Source organism: Muscardinus avellanarius, assembly GCF_963383645.1.
Source record: "Muscardinus avellanarius genome assembly, chromosome: X".
In the NCBI taxonomy this organism is placed as follows: domain Eukaryota; kingdom Metazoa; phylum Chordata; class Mammalia; order Rodentia; family Gliridae; genus Muscardinus; species Muscardinus avellanarius.
In genome coordinates, this window is record NC_137792.1 from 49,857,232 (window position 1) to 49,871,151 (window position 13,920).

The window sequence follows — 13,920 nt, forward strand, 5'->3', positions numbered from 1 at the left end:
CCACCACACCTGGCTCTTTCTTTTTTGAGATGGGGTCTGGATATGTTGCCCAGACTAGCCTTTAACTCCTGGGCTCAAGCCATCCTTCTACCTCAGCCTTCTAAGTAATTGGGACTCCAAGTGGGAAATGCCATGTCCAGCTCTTACTTTTTTTTTTTTTTGGTGAGAGGTTTAAATATTAATTAAAAAAACCTTTGAGACAATCTTGCTAAGTTGCACAGGCTGTCCTGGAACTTGCCATCTTCCTGCCTCAGCTTCCTGAGCCACTGGGATTACAGGTATGTGCAACTGTTCCAAGCTTTTGTTTGTTTTTCTGAGATGAGGTCTCTAGGCTGGTCTGGGACTACTGGTTCAAGTGATCCTCTTGACTCAGCTTCCAGAAGAGTTGGGACTACAGGTACACGACACCATACCTGGATCAGGCTTCTTAATATTGAAATATTATTGGTCTTTTTAGCTTCCCTTTTGTAGTCAGAACCTTTTTGCCTTTCTCCATTGTTCTGAAGGTATGTTTTTGTCTCAAAGGTGATCATTTTGCCTTTCACATTTGGGTCTATAATCCACCTGGGTTGGATTTTGTATATAAAATGAGGTAGGGATCAAGAGTTATTCTTTCTTTTTGTGTGTGTGGTGCTGGGGATTGAAGCCAGGAGCATTCTATCCCTGAGACACACCCCAGCCCCATTTTTTATTCTTCTGTTTTGAAACAGGGTCTCACTAAATTATGTAGGGCTTTACTAAGTAGCTGAGGCTGGCCACAAACCTGCAACCCTTCTGTCTCAACTTCCCAAGGCTTATAAGCATACACCACCATGCCTAGCTGAGCCATTATTCCTCCTCCTCCTCCTCCTCCTCCTCCTCCTTCTACTTTTTCTTACTTTCTTTTTCTTTTTTATTTTGCAGTACTGGGGATGGAACCCAGGGTCATTCTACCTCTGAGCTACACCCCCAGCCCTATTTTTCAGTCTCTTTTGAAGCAGTGTCTGAGTTGCAAAGGGCCTCACTAAGTTGTAGCTAAGGCTGTCCGTGAGAGGGGATCCTCCTATCTTAGCCTCCCAAATGCTTGGCATTACAAGTATATGCCACCACACCTGGCTCTGAGTCACTGCTTCTATGCTCTTATCTGGTTGTCCATTGTCCTCTGTGCTGACTTCTTCCTCGGCACTTGTCCTTTTCTGCCTCCTCCCGTCATGAATTAATTTAGACCTACCAGGGATCTTTGCTATACAGTGTGTAGACATGTGTATACCAAACTGGAAACTCTTGGAGCCCGAAGTGCTTCAGGATTCAGAGTTTTTAAAAATTCTCTATGTATTATGTAACATTCCCAGTAATATCAAGGGAAGCACCCTGTAAATCAAATATGTTGATGTATCTGCAGCGACCTAGTTAAGTATGTCTGTTAAGTTGGATAAATAAAGCTTCCAAGTAGCTTCACATTGATTCGAATGAGACTGCATGCCAAACTTCTGAACTAGCTGTGGGTTTGAGATCCCTTGGCATTTTAAAACTGCAGATTGGGGACTGGCCATGGGCCTGTGCCACTTATTTCATCCACTGCTCTGTTGTTTTAACCTGACAGGTCATGTCCAACCAGCTGAACGCTGTAACGGAGGACATGTACACCAATGGCTCTGCTGCCCCAGGGAGCCCTGCCCAGGCCAAGGGGCAGGAGGTGCGGAAAGTGCGTCTCATACAGTTCGAGAAGGTCACAGAGGAGCCCATGGTAATCCCTTGTCATATTGTCAACCCCCACTTACTCTCCACTGTGAGAATCACTGGGCCACAAGAGTTACGCAGAAGGCTGTGCATGGTGTTAGGAGAGCAGCCAACTCCACTATTGTGTCTCCCTGTCCTCAGCTCAAGCTCCTCTCAAAGGAGGCTTCCTGCCTGTTCTAGTTGAGGACTATCCTGGGTATAGATGGAAAATATTTTTCCTGAGAAACTGTCTTAGGCTGTTTTAAAGATAACAGAAAGAGCTGAAAAGAAAGCTTACTATGCTATTTCCTTTATTTCAGGGAATCACTCTGAAGCTGAATGAAAAGCAATCTTGTACTGTGGCTAGAATTCTTCATGGTGGCATGATTCATAGGCAAGGTACGGTGTGGGGGGGGGGTCCCGGCTCATGTTTTATTCCAGGATTAATCATTTACTCCGTGTTCAATGGTGTGATACATGAAGCTTGTAATCCTGAAAACTGATAGCACTTTTGTGACTGTGCCAAGAGATTTTTTTTTTGTGGTTCTTTAGGAAATTGCATGATATGATCTCAGTATGAGATCCTATCTTTCCCTCTGAGCCTTCTTATACACCTTTTTATGCTGATATTTTCCAGTTAATATTTGAGCCATTACTACATGCCATCTGTTGTATTAGATATTGAATATATATTGATGAAGAAAATGGATCTCTCTACCTTCCTGGAGTTAATAGTTTAACAGAGAAAGCATATTAACAAATAACATGTTAAGCTGTGTATCCTTGATGTTAAAGTGTCATCAATTTTTAGATTCATCATTTAGTAAAACCTATTTAAGAGAGTGATGAGAGAATAGAATATTAGGTTAAAATGTGACATGTTTTAAGCAGCTGATGACAGCCTGTATGTATTTGGTCATCTAATTCATACCATACTTTGAGCCCTGCCTGGAACTTTGCTTAGCCTACCTCTCTAATTCTTACTTTATGTTAAGGTAAGATTTTTTTAATCCAGGGTAACAAGAATAATGGTAACCACTCTTTTACATAGAATCTAAATATTGGTCAACTTTACCATTTGAACATTTTGGAGTTTCAGGTAAACAGTAACAAAGAAACATGAAACTTGCTGGTGAATGAGTGTACTGAGTCCTCTACTTGCTTCAGCATTCTTTTTATCAGAGACAAATGTGGCAGAGTCTCCTGGAGTCAGTAACCATGCCAGTTCCAGGAATTTGAGAAGAAGGTGCTTTTAGTCCACTCTTAGATGACTGAGGTCAAGGAGGATAATATTGGCTGGAATTATCAAGTTCTTGCCTTGATACATCCCTCAGAGGATTAAAAAAAAAAATTTGTTGCCATCTTTCATGGTTAGATGTTTTTAATCCTAAGTGTTTTCCATAATATATTTTATAACATGCTCTAAATCATGGGTCCTCTTCTATTGGTATCTTGAGTTATACTGACAGCTCCTGTTTGAATTTTTATTCTTTTGTGCATCGATTTTATGTTTCATGACAGGCTCCCTTCATGTAGGGGATGAGATCCTAGAAATCAATGGCACAAATGTGACTAACCACTCAGTAGATCAGCTACAGAAGGCAATGGTAGGTATTTTCTATGCTAGATGAAGATCTGTCCTTGTCCTCATGAAGTATTGATGCACATTGATATCTGTGTACCTCATCTCTCTTCCATTTCATTTGTATCTTATTGAGGGAGCTATTATCATGCTGATCTTTGTTCTGTGCAAGAAATGATATCTCTCTGCCTCTATTTAGTAAAATGAAATCAGGCCAAATAACCCAGAGCATCAATCTGGTGTGATGGAAAGAACATTGCATTGGGAGGCAGAAGACCTTGATCTTTAATGGCATCTCTGAATTCTGGCCTTAGTGTATTCTGGCTCTGTGACTTTGAGCAGGTGAATTAAGTTCTCTAAGTCTTTGCTTCCTTATCTGCAGAATGAAGATAATAACCCCTATTCTAACCTAAGAGGCCTATTATGAAGAGAGAAGGGTATATTATAAATGAAAGGTTGAGTGTGTTTTTTGTATCTGATTGGTATTTGTCCAACACCTATTATGTGCAGCACTCTACTTGATGTTTCTGCTGATTATCCTGTTTGGTCCTCCTGATTCCTTGTCATCCTTCCCTCCCTTACTGGACCCCTTGTGGTTGCACACATTTATGTGACTAGCTCCTTCATTAAATTCTCTTTAAATGCCCCTTTCCAATATGCCACCTATTGCTGGGATCCTGAGTAATGTGGTAGTACCACGAGTGACCTCAGCAAACAGACTCAGATTACAAGCGCACGCTTGTAATCCCCACGCTTGGGAGGCTGAGACAGGAGGATATCACCGGTTCAAAGCCAGCCTCAGCTACTTAGGCTCTCAGCAACTTAGTGAGACCCTGTTTCCAAATAAAATAAAATAGGTCTGGGAATATAGCCTGGAGGTAGAAAGCCCTTGGGTTCCACCCTCAGTACCACCAAAAAATAAATACATAAATAAAAAATAACATTATAGCTGGGCGTGGTGGCGCACGCTCGTAATCCCAGCGCCTGGGAGGCTGAGACAGGAGGATCGCACAGGTTCAAAGCCAGCCTCAGCTACTTAGTGAGGCTCTCAGCAACTTAGTGAGACCCTGTTTCCAAATAAAGTATAAGATAGGTCTGGGAGTATAGCCCGGAGGTACAAAAGTCCCTGAGTTCCACCCCCAGTAGCACCAAAAAAAAATTATATATGATAAATATATACCAATTTTATTTGTCAAATTGAAAAAAAGAAAAGTTTCTCAACCTTAGTTATGGTAATGAAATTATAAAATAAATAAACCATAAAATACTTCCCACCTATCAGATTGACAGAAATGTAAAGTGAATGCTAATATGTAATTCTGGCAAGAATTAGGGGTAAATGACTCTCATATATTTCTGGTGAAAGTATAATCTTTTGTAAAAGTAATCTGAGGATAACTATTAAAACCAAAATGTTCATACCCTTTGATTCTGCATTTGTACCAAGGGGTTTTATTCTGTAAAAAGTAAAAGGGAAATATTTAAAGATAAATATTCAACAATTTCTGATGCCGATTATATAAGAAATCATATAGCAATGTGTATGCTCATTAATGGGGGATCTAGTGTATGGAATGCTATATATCCATTAAAGTGAATAAATGAGATCTTCCTGCTCTGACTAAAAATATAGCCCTGAGGTGATTCTAAATAAAGTAAAGTAAGTTAAAGAATACTGTGTATAGTATGGAATCATTCTTATTCAAAATAAAACCACATATGTATGTACATGTATAAATGAATATAAATATTTGTAGCATGTTTGTTAGAGCGGAGGAGATGTGGATTATGTGTGCCAGGGCTCATTTTAGGAATTTCTGGAGACCTTTTGGCAGTCTGAAGCAGGAGGAGGAAAAGTTATTCATTTTTTTCTTATTGCCTTTTGAGTGGCTTCATATGATGCTGGTTTATGGGGTCCACAACACTTGTGTTACAGGAGGAACTGACCTACAAAATCTCAAAATGTAAATATGGCTGTTAGGGGGGAAACCTGGTGCCTTGCGGAGAAAAGGACTTTATACACCTCCAGATCATCCAAGTTAGTTTTCCTTACAATTTTATTTATTCTTTCATTTTTAATAGAAAGAAACCAAAGGGATAATCTCATTAAAAGTAATTCCCAACCAGCAAAATCGTCTTCCTGCACTACAGGTAGGTGGCGCCATTTTCTCAGTTGTGGTTTGTGTGCTTTGAGATTTGTTTCGAAGTGATGCAATTCTAATTTAAGTATTAAATATCTCACAAGTGTGTAGCTGCTTGGCGCAGAGTCTCATTACGCACTGCCTGATGCTCTCTAAATTAAAATCCATGAGCTCATTTCCCTTTCCTTGAGGCAGAAGACGTGATGACAGTAGTAGACAATCAGCCAGACAATGGCAGGATCATAGCCCTGGGCATGATGCTTTGCTGCTAGTGGTCAACTAGAAAGGGAAAGATGAAGAAAAAAACAATACAACTCTAAGAGGAAAATGGGCCAAGAGAATGAGAAGATCATTCACAGCAGGAAAACTACAAATGTACACTGAATATATGAAGTATTAATCAGTCTTGCCTGTCATCAAAGAATGCAAATTAGAATGTGTATGCTATACCAGTGTTTACCAAGGAAATTGACAAATAACTACTTTTGTAGAGGGGCAATACTGGGGATGGAACCCAGGGACATTGTGCTTCCGAGCTACATCCCCAGCCCTATTTTTTTAATTCTTTATTTCGAAACAGGGTCTCACTGTGTTGCAAAGGGCTTCACTAAGTAGCTGAGGCTGTCTGGAAACCACGATCCTCCGGTCTCAGCTTCCCAGATGTTGGGATTACAAGCGTGTGCCACCACGCCTGGCTTCTTTATTCTTTTATTTTAAAGCAGGGTCTTGGTAAGTTGCAGAGGATCAGAGTTGCGGAGGCTAGCCTTGAGCCTGTGATTCTCCTGTCCCAGCCTCCCAAGTACTAGAATTATAGGCATGCACCACCATGCCTGGGTAAGTAACTACTTTTTAAAGTAGTAATAATAAAGCACAATGATTAACAGTGCCAATGTAAGAAGAAAAAGAAGAGAGTCTCGCCGGGCGTGGTGGCGCACGCTTGTAATCCCCGCGCTTGGGAGGCGGAGACAGGAGGATCGTGCAGGTTCGAAGCTAGCCGCACGCGCTGGCTTAGGAGACCCTGTTTCCAAATATAAAATGTAAAAATAGGTCTGGGAGTGTAGCCCAGAGGTAGAAGGGCTTCCAGGAACCCCAGTACCACCAAAAAAAAAAAAAAAAAGAAGAGAGTCTTTCAAGCACTTTGTGTGTGTGTGTGTAAGGGACTAAGGATTGAACCCAGAGGCATTCTACCTTTAAGCTATACCCCTAGCCTGATTTTATTTCTTATTTCCAAACAGGGTCTCACTAGGTTAATGAGGGTCTCACTATTTGCTGAGGCTGTCCTTGAACCTATGATTCTTCCTGTCTCAGCCTCCCAAGTACTGAGATTATAGGAATGCTCCACCATGCTGAGTCTAGCTGGGCATGGTGGCACATGCTTATAATTCCAGTACTTAGGAGGCTGAGATGGAGGATTGCAGGTTTGAAGCCAGCCTAAGCAATTTGGTGAGACTTTGTTTCAAAAAAAATAAAATAAAATGTTTGGGGATAGCTCAGAGGTAAAATGCCAGAGTTCAATTCCCAGTACCCAAAACAAAAAACAAAAACAACAACAAACAAAAATACGTGAAAGTACCATGCTAGAACATGAAGGTCATATGAAGAGACAGTACATTCCCATTCTAGCAGTGGAGGGTCTTAGCAAATGAATGTGGAAGAAGAAATTGAAAAGAAAAAAAGGGCATATTGCAGGTTACCTGTGGTGTGGTGATATAATCTTCTTTTTAAGGAAACATTTTGATTGAAGTTTTGGTACAAGTGGGCATATGTACAACAGAGCACACAAATCCCAGATATAACACTGGTTGCATTTTCACAAACTGAGCACAGCCATGTAAAGAACACCCAGTTCAAGAGAAAATATGCCCAGCAGCCTTTTTGTCTGGGGGTAGAACTTCTGGGGTACAGGGTACAGGTATTTCAGCTTTAGGTGGTATTGCCAAATACTTTTCCAAAGTAGTTGTCCCATCTTATGTTCCAACTGCACTTACATGACATTTCCAATTGTTCCATATCTTTACCAAGGCTTAGAATGGTCTGGTTTTGTTTGTTCCTTCTGGCCATTTTGGTGGTATATATTGTGACTTTAATTTGTTTTGCTCTCATAACTAATAATGGTAAGCAAACCTTTTTATGTGTTTTTTACCCTTGGATAATCTCTTTTGAAAAGTACCTTTTTAAAGCTTTTTCTTACCAATTTGTAGGAATCTCTTGTTTATGTTCTGTGTAGAAGAGTTCTTTTGTCAAATGTGTCCCAAATATGTTCTCTTCTTTTGTGGCTTGTCTTATTTTCTTCATGGTGCTGTTAATGACTAACAACTCCTAATTCAGTGAAATCTGACCTACCACTTTTTCTTCTATTAGCCTTTTTCCTGATTTTTAAAAAAATATTTTGCACACTAACAGGTCAGGAAGATATTCTACTATATGTTCTTCTAAAACACATCTGGCATTGGTTTTCAGGTAAAGTGGTCAAGAGTCCAGTTTTTCCATATGATCAAGAGTCAGTACACCCAGCCTATTATATGCACGTCACCTTTGTCATAAGTCATATGTGTAGGCCTACTTGGACCTCATTATTCCTTTCCTTTTGACTGTTTGTTTCCCCTGCATTAAATCTACAGATCATTTTGGGGAAGAGATGTCTTCACTATATCCCCTAGACATGATGAGAGCAGACATCCTTATCTATTTCTCAGTCTTAAAGGGAAAACTTTTACTATTTAACTGTGAATTATGGTGTTGGCTGTTTGGCTTTGGAAGACATTCTTCATCAGATTAAAGAAGGTCCTTTCTACTCTACATTTACTATAATTTTAATCTTAGATTTTATCAAATGCTTGTTCTGCATCTAGTGAGAGGATTTTTTTCTTTTTTATTAATATGGTGAAATTATGACCCTTCAGATAGTAAACTTTGTTTTTTTTTATTTATTTTTTTTGGTGGTACTGGAATTCCTGGAAGCCCTTCTACCTCCGGCTACACTCCCAGACCTATTTTATACTTTTTTATGTGGAAACAGGGTCTCTTAAACCAGCGCAGCTGGCTTCGAACCTGCGCGATCCTCCTGTCTCCGCCTCCCAAATGCGGGGATTACAAGCATGTGCCACCACGCCCAGCTCAGATAGTAAACTTTGTATTGCTAAACTAGATCCTGTTTAGTTGTGTTTTATAATTATTTAATTTGCTAATCTTTTGTGTCAGATTTTTATATCTCTCTTGCTGAGATTGTAAGATTCCCATCAGATTTTGGTATCATGGTTCTGCTAGACTTATAAAATGAGTTAGTACCATCATTTTCCTTAATTTTCCTTCCTTCCTTCCTTCCTTTTTTGGTGGTACTGGGGATGGAACCCTTCTACCTCCTGGCTACACTCCCAGACCTATTTTATATTTTTATTTGGAAACAGGGTCTCTTAAGCCAGTGAGGGGCTTCAAACCTGCATGATCCTCCTGTCTCCGCCTCCCAAGCGTGGGGATTACAAGCGTGCACCACCATGCCCGGCTTTAATTTATTTCTTTTTTTTTTTTTTCTGGTGGTACTGGTTCCTGGAAACCCTTCTACTTCCGGGCTACACTCCCAGACCTAATTTTATACTTAATTTGGAAACAGGGTCTTTTAAGCCAGCGTGGCTGGCTTTGAACCTGTGTAGTCCTCCTGTCTCCACCTCCCAAGCACGGGGATTACAAGCGTGTGCCACCACGCCTGGCATTTTAATTTATATTTCTATCAGACTCTTATTTCTTCAAATAATGTTTGAAAAATTTACCAAGGGTTTGTGTGTGTGCATGTGTACCTACATACATGCACATGTGTGTATTTGAGAGTTTAAGAGTGGAGGAGTGGAATTTAAAATAATGGGTTTAAGTTCTTTGATAGATATATGAGTGCTCATATTTTCAATTTCCTGTTATGTCACTTTTGGTAAATTGTGTTTTTCCAGGAATCTTTCAAGTGTATTGGTGGGAAATTGTTCATAACATCTTCATAACCTTTTAAATATCTCTAGGATCTCTACTGGTAAATTGTGTCTTCTCTATTTTCTGAATTCCATTAATCTTTTCAAAGAACCAATTTTGCTTTTATGGATCTTCTCAATGCTGTTTTCTAGTTTGTTTCTTTCTGCTCTTTATTATTTCTCTTTATCTTTCTTTGGGTTGGACTATTTTCATTTAATGATATTTTCATTTAACATCATATCAGCAGCATTACATTTTCTTCTATGAATTGATTTTTATGGTTACCTGGTAATATAGTCAGTAGATAACCATACTTTACTATTAAAAGTAATCCTGTGATGAGCATGCTTGCCCATACATTATTACCGATAGCTCTGTTTTGTATCAGATAAACACATATTTCTCATGGGGCCAATAGGCATCAGCATTTGAAGACTTAGGGCACATTCATATTGTTAGACTGACTTTAGAAAAGGTCTATGTAATTTATTTAACAGATTTATCAAGGAAACATACATTTCAGGTGGTAGCTGCTTTGTATTCTGGGACAGACAACTCAGATCCATTAACTGTTGATCTACAAAGGCATGAAATGCCTTCTTGTTAAAGGGATCATTTCTGACCCCTCTGCAAACAGGACTTCAGCAGTTGCTCTTGCTGCCTATTGTTCACTCCCTATTTACTTACAGCAAGACTTCCTACATCCATGCTCTGATGCCAGTGTTCTCTTAGGGCTGACACCTGCAGTTCCCTTTGCCTTCTTTTTCAGATGTTCATGAGAGCACAGTTTGACTATGATCCCAAAAAGGACAATCTCATCCCTTGCAAGGAGGCAGGACTAAAATTTGTTACTGGGGACATTATCCAGATCATCAACAAGGATGACAGCAACTGGTGGCAGGGTCGGGTAGAAGGTTCCTCCAAGGAGTCCGCAGGATTGATCCCTTCCCCCGAGCTGCAGGAATGGTGAGCCACTTTTGTGCAGGCGGACTTGGCAAGACAGAAGGGGGATGTGCCTGCCACAAATAATTGCTTAGCCTCCACAATCTGTTGTCTTTTGTGTAGTTTCTGTTTCTCCCAAACAGACCTACTTGCCTGGCATGACAGATGAGGGAGGAACCACAATACATTGATAAGTTGAATGACAGGTAAAGGAGACCTGTGTGGACTTCTGTCCTTAAATGCACCCCCACAGTAAACAAAGCCCTCCCTGGTATCCTGCCTCCCTCCCTGCCTCCCTCTGTGCTATTTCTGGGAAGATTTCTGATACCTGCAGAAAACAGTCACATTCTAAGTATATATCCTTTATGCCGAGCCCTGGTACCTAGAAATCATTCATATCCCTGAGTAGGATTACTTACTTAGTGCTAGGTCACATGATGTGGCCAAAAGAGTGATAGGAAATTCCATATCCACCATTGACTCTCCCTCAACCTCTGCAAAATAAGCCTTGCATAAAGATTACAACTTTGAGGGGTGGTGTTTCAGACACCAGTCTTTTAAGCCAGAGTTCTGGTTGATCTCATCTCCAGTGATGACACAGTGGAAAGAAAGTTATAAACATGGCACCAAACTACAGGATGTGCTTGGTAGAAATAAACTTTTAGCATTAGAGCAACAGAATAAATACAATGCAAATCCTGGATGATATCCATCAAAGCCTGGAGCCTGTTGGCCGTGGCTTCTAGGCCATTTTCAGAGCTAATACCTCTTGGAGACCAGCACAAGATCAAGAGTAGCAGATGGCTGAGGAACGCCCAGGGGAATATGAGATGAAACTGTGAGCTACAGTTTATTAATGAGGCATGAAATTGATTCAGTAAAGTGCAACAAGTATGTTTTCAAATGACACTGAATAGAAATATTAGTATATATTACACATAGTAATAGAAGGTATTGTTTCATGAAGCTGTTTTCGTGTATATGTGGTATGTATGCATGTCTCTTATTTATAGATATATGTGTGTGATACAGGGTTACAATGGACCATATATTTCGTACAGGGAGGTGGGTGCTGGGCCTGAGGCTGCATTGAGGGGAGGATGTGGTGGAGGGTTCATTTTCTCCTGGAAAATTACCACTGCCAGGTACTTGGGTGCCCACATAACTCTCTAGGGAGGAGAGGGAAGGAAGGTGGGTGATCCCTGAGAAGCCATCCCTGCCTGAAGATTTCTGCCTAGTGCAAAGTGAAGAAAACACATCATTTTGAGTTTAGTGCAGAAACAAAGGGAGTCTCTTATTCTTGTGGCTTTTACACTCGAGGGCCCACTAACCCTTTGGTCATCTGTTCCTGCCAGGCGAGTGGCAAGTGTGGCTCAGTCTGCTCCGAGTGAAGCCCCAAGCTGCAGTCCCTTCGGGAAGAAGAAGAAGTACAAAGACAAATACCTTGCCAAGCACAGCTCAAGTAAGCTTTCCCAGCTCCCTTGCTCCATCCAGGCTTCTGGCAGCACCAGTGTTTTTATGGGGCTCTTTAGCCAGCAGAAAAGAGGAGATGGTGCAGTATGCAGTGGAACACATACTATCAGAAAGCATGCCATTTCTTCTTGTTCACCTCATCTTCACAAGCTCACTGCAATCAGGGAGATGAAGCCAGTAGAGAAAAGAAGCCTAGCAGTCTGCCCACACCTCCTCAGGGAACCAGGTGAACAGGCTTCATGCCCAATTTACTCAGTGTGGCAATATTTTCATTGAGACCTGGTTGCCCAGGGGCATTCTACCTCCGAGCTACACCTCCAGAAATATTTTTTATTCTTTATTTTGAAACAGGGTGTCACTGAGTTACAAAAGGCCTCACTAAATAGCTAAGGCTGGCCAACAACTGCGATCCTCCTGTCTCAGCCTCCCAAATGCTGGGATTACAAGCATGTGACACCATGCCCGGCTCGCACCTACCTTCCTTCCTTCCTTCCTTCCTTCCTTCCTTCCTTTCCTTCCTTCCTTTCTCTCTCTCTTTCTTTTTTGGTGGTACTGGGGGTGGAACCCAGGGGCTTTTCTACCTCCAGGCTCTACTCCCAGACCTATTTTATACTTTATTTAGAAACAGGGTCACACTAAGTTGCTGAGAGCCTAAGTAGCTGAGACTGGCTTCGAACCCGTGCTGTCTCAGCCTCCCAAGGGGAAGATTACAAGTGTATGCCACCACGCCCTGGTTATTATTTCTTTAGTTATATTAAAATCAATAGTCCCTGGGAAATGAACCCAGGGTCGTTCTACCTCTGAGTTATACCCCCAGTCCTATTTTATTTTATTTATTTATTTTTTTGGTGGTACTGGGGTTCCTGGAAGCCCTTCTACCTCTGGGATACACTCCCACAGGCTACACTCCTAGACCTATTTATAAACTTTTTTTTTTTTTTTGGTGAAAACAGGGTCTCTTAAGCCAGCGAGGCTGGCTCCGAACCAGCATGATCCTCCTGTCTCCACCTCCCAAGCGCGGGGATTACAAGCGTGAGCCACCACGCCCGGCTTATTTTATATTTTAAAGCAGGGTCTAGACTGGGTGTGGTGGTGCACACTTATAATCCCAACACTTGGGAAGCTGAGACAGGAGGATCACACAGGTTTGAAGCCAGCCTCAGCTACTTAGTGAGGCTCTCAGCAACTTAGTGAGACCCTGTTCCCAAATAAAGTATAAAATGGGTCTGAGAGTATAGCCCAGAGGTAGAAAAGCCCCTGGGTTTCACCCTCAGTACCACAAAATAAATAAATAAATAAGTAAGTAAGTAAATAAATAAATAAATGCAGGGTCTCACCAAGTTGCTGAGGCTGGCCTCAAAACTGCATTCCTCTTGTCTTAGCCTCCCAATTACTAGGATATCAGGGATGCACCACCCCATCTTACTGTCATTTACTTTAAATCATTTCCATATATATATATATATATATACATTTTTTTTTTGGTGGCACTGGGGTTCCTGGAAGCCCTTCTACCTCTGCACTACACTCCCAGACCTATTTTTTATATTTTTATTTGGAAATAGGGTCTCTTAAGCCAGCGCGGCTGGCTTCGAACCTGTGTGAACCTGTCTCCGCCTCCCAAGCGCAGGGATTATAAGCGTGCGCTACCACACCCGGCTCCATATTTCTTATAATACCTCATACAATATAAATGCTAGGTAAATAGTTGAATAGTTGTTCCATTATTTAGGGAATAATGACAAGAAAATGTCTATACATGTTTAATATAGACACAATTTTTCTCAGTATTTTCAATCCATTGGTTGGTTGAATGCATGTAATTAAAATAAAAATGGGTTCAAGCAGGTTGCTGTTAACAAATCAATAGTAAGCCACCATTTAGCTACCACTTATTAAAGTTTTCCATCCTAAGACAGAAACAAGAACATGAGCAAATCATAAAAGCTGAAATCCCCTGGCATCTAAGAAGTCTTCACAATAGTAGACTTGTCCAGGGCATCCATTCTAGGATAGTGGAGGACAAGAGAGTCAGAATGAGAGCCATGTTTTCATCTAGATTAGTTGGGATGCTATTGGCACTGTTCCCTAAGGTAAGAGACAGTTTCAGTGGTACTGAGATAGTGT

General features: G+C 41.0%; 1 protein-coding gene across 3 annotated transcripts in view; it reads left to right on the forward strand.

The window, feature by feature from the left end:
- Positions 1-13,920, forward strand: part of MPP1 (MAGUK p55 scaffold protein 1) — a gene marked incomplete at both ends in the record, with an annotated part of 31,561 nt that overhangs the window by 9,135 nt on the left and 8,506 nt on the right. The window contains 6 exons of one of the 3 annotated variants that reach the window (XM_080718658.1): positions 1,583-1,726; positions 2,019-2,097; positions 3,220-3,305; positions 5,363-5,431; positions 10,148-10,344; positions 11,676-11,782. In XM_080718658.1, coding sequence (XP_080574784.1) covers positions 1,583-1,726; positions 2,019-2,097; positions 3,220-3,305; positions 5,363-5,431; positions 10,148-10,344; positions 11,676-11,782 — 682 coding nt within the window. The remainder of the gene's footprint in view (positions 1-1,582; positions 1,727-2,018; positions 2,098-3,219; positions 3,306-5,362; positions 5,432-10,147; positions 10,345-11,675; positions 11,783-13,920) is intronic. The other 2 variants (XM_080718660.1, XM_080718659.1) reach the window with 2 other exon arrangements.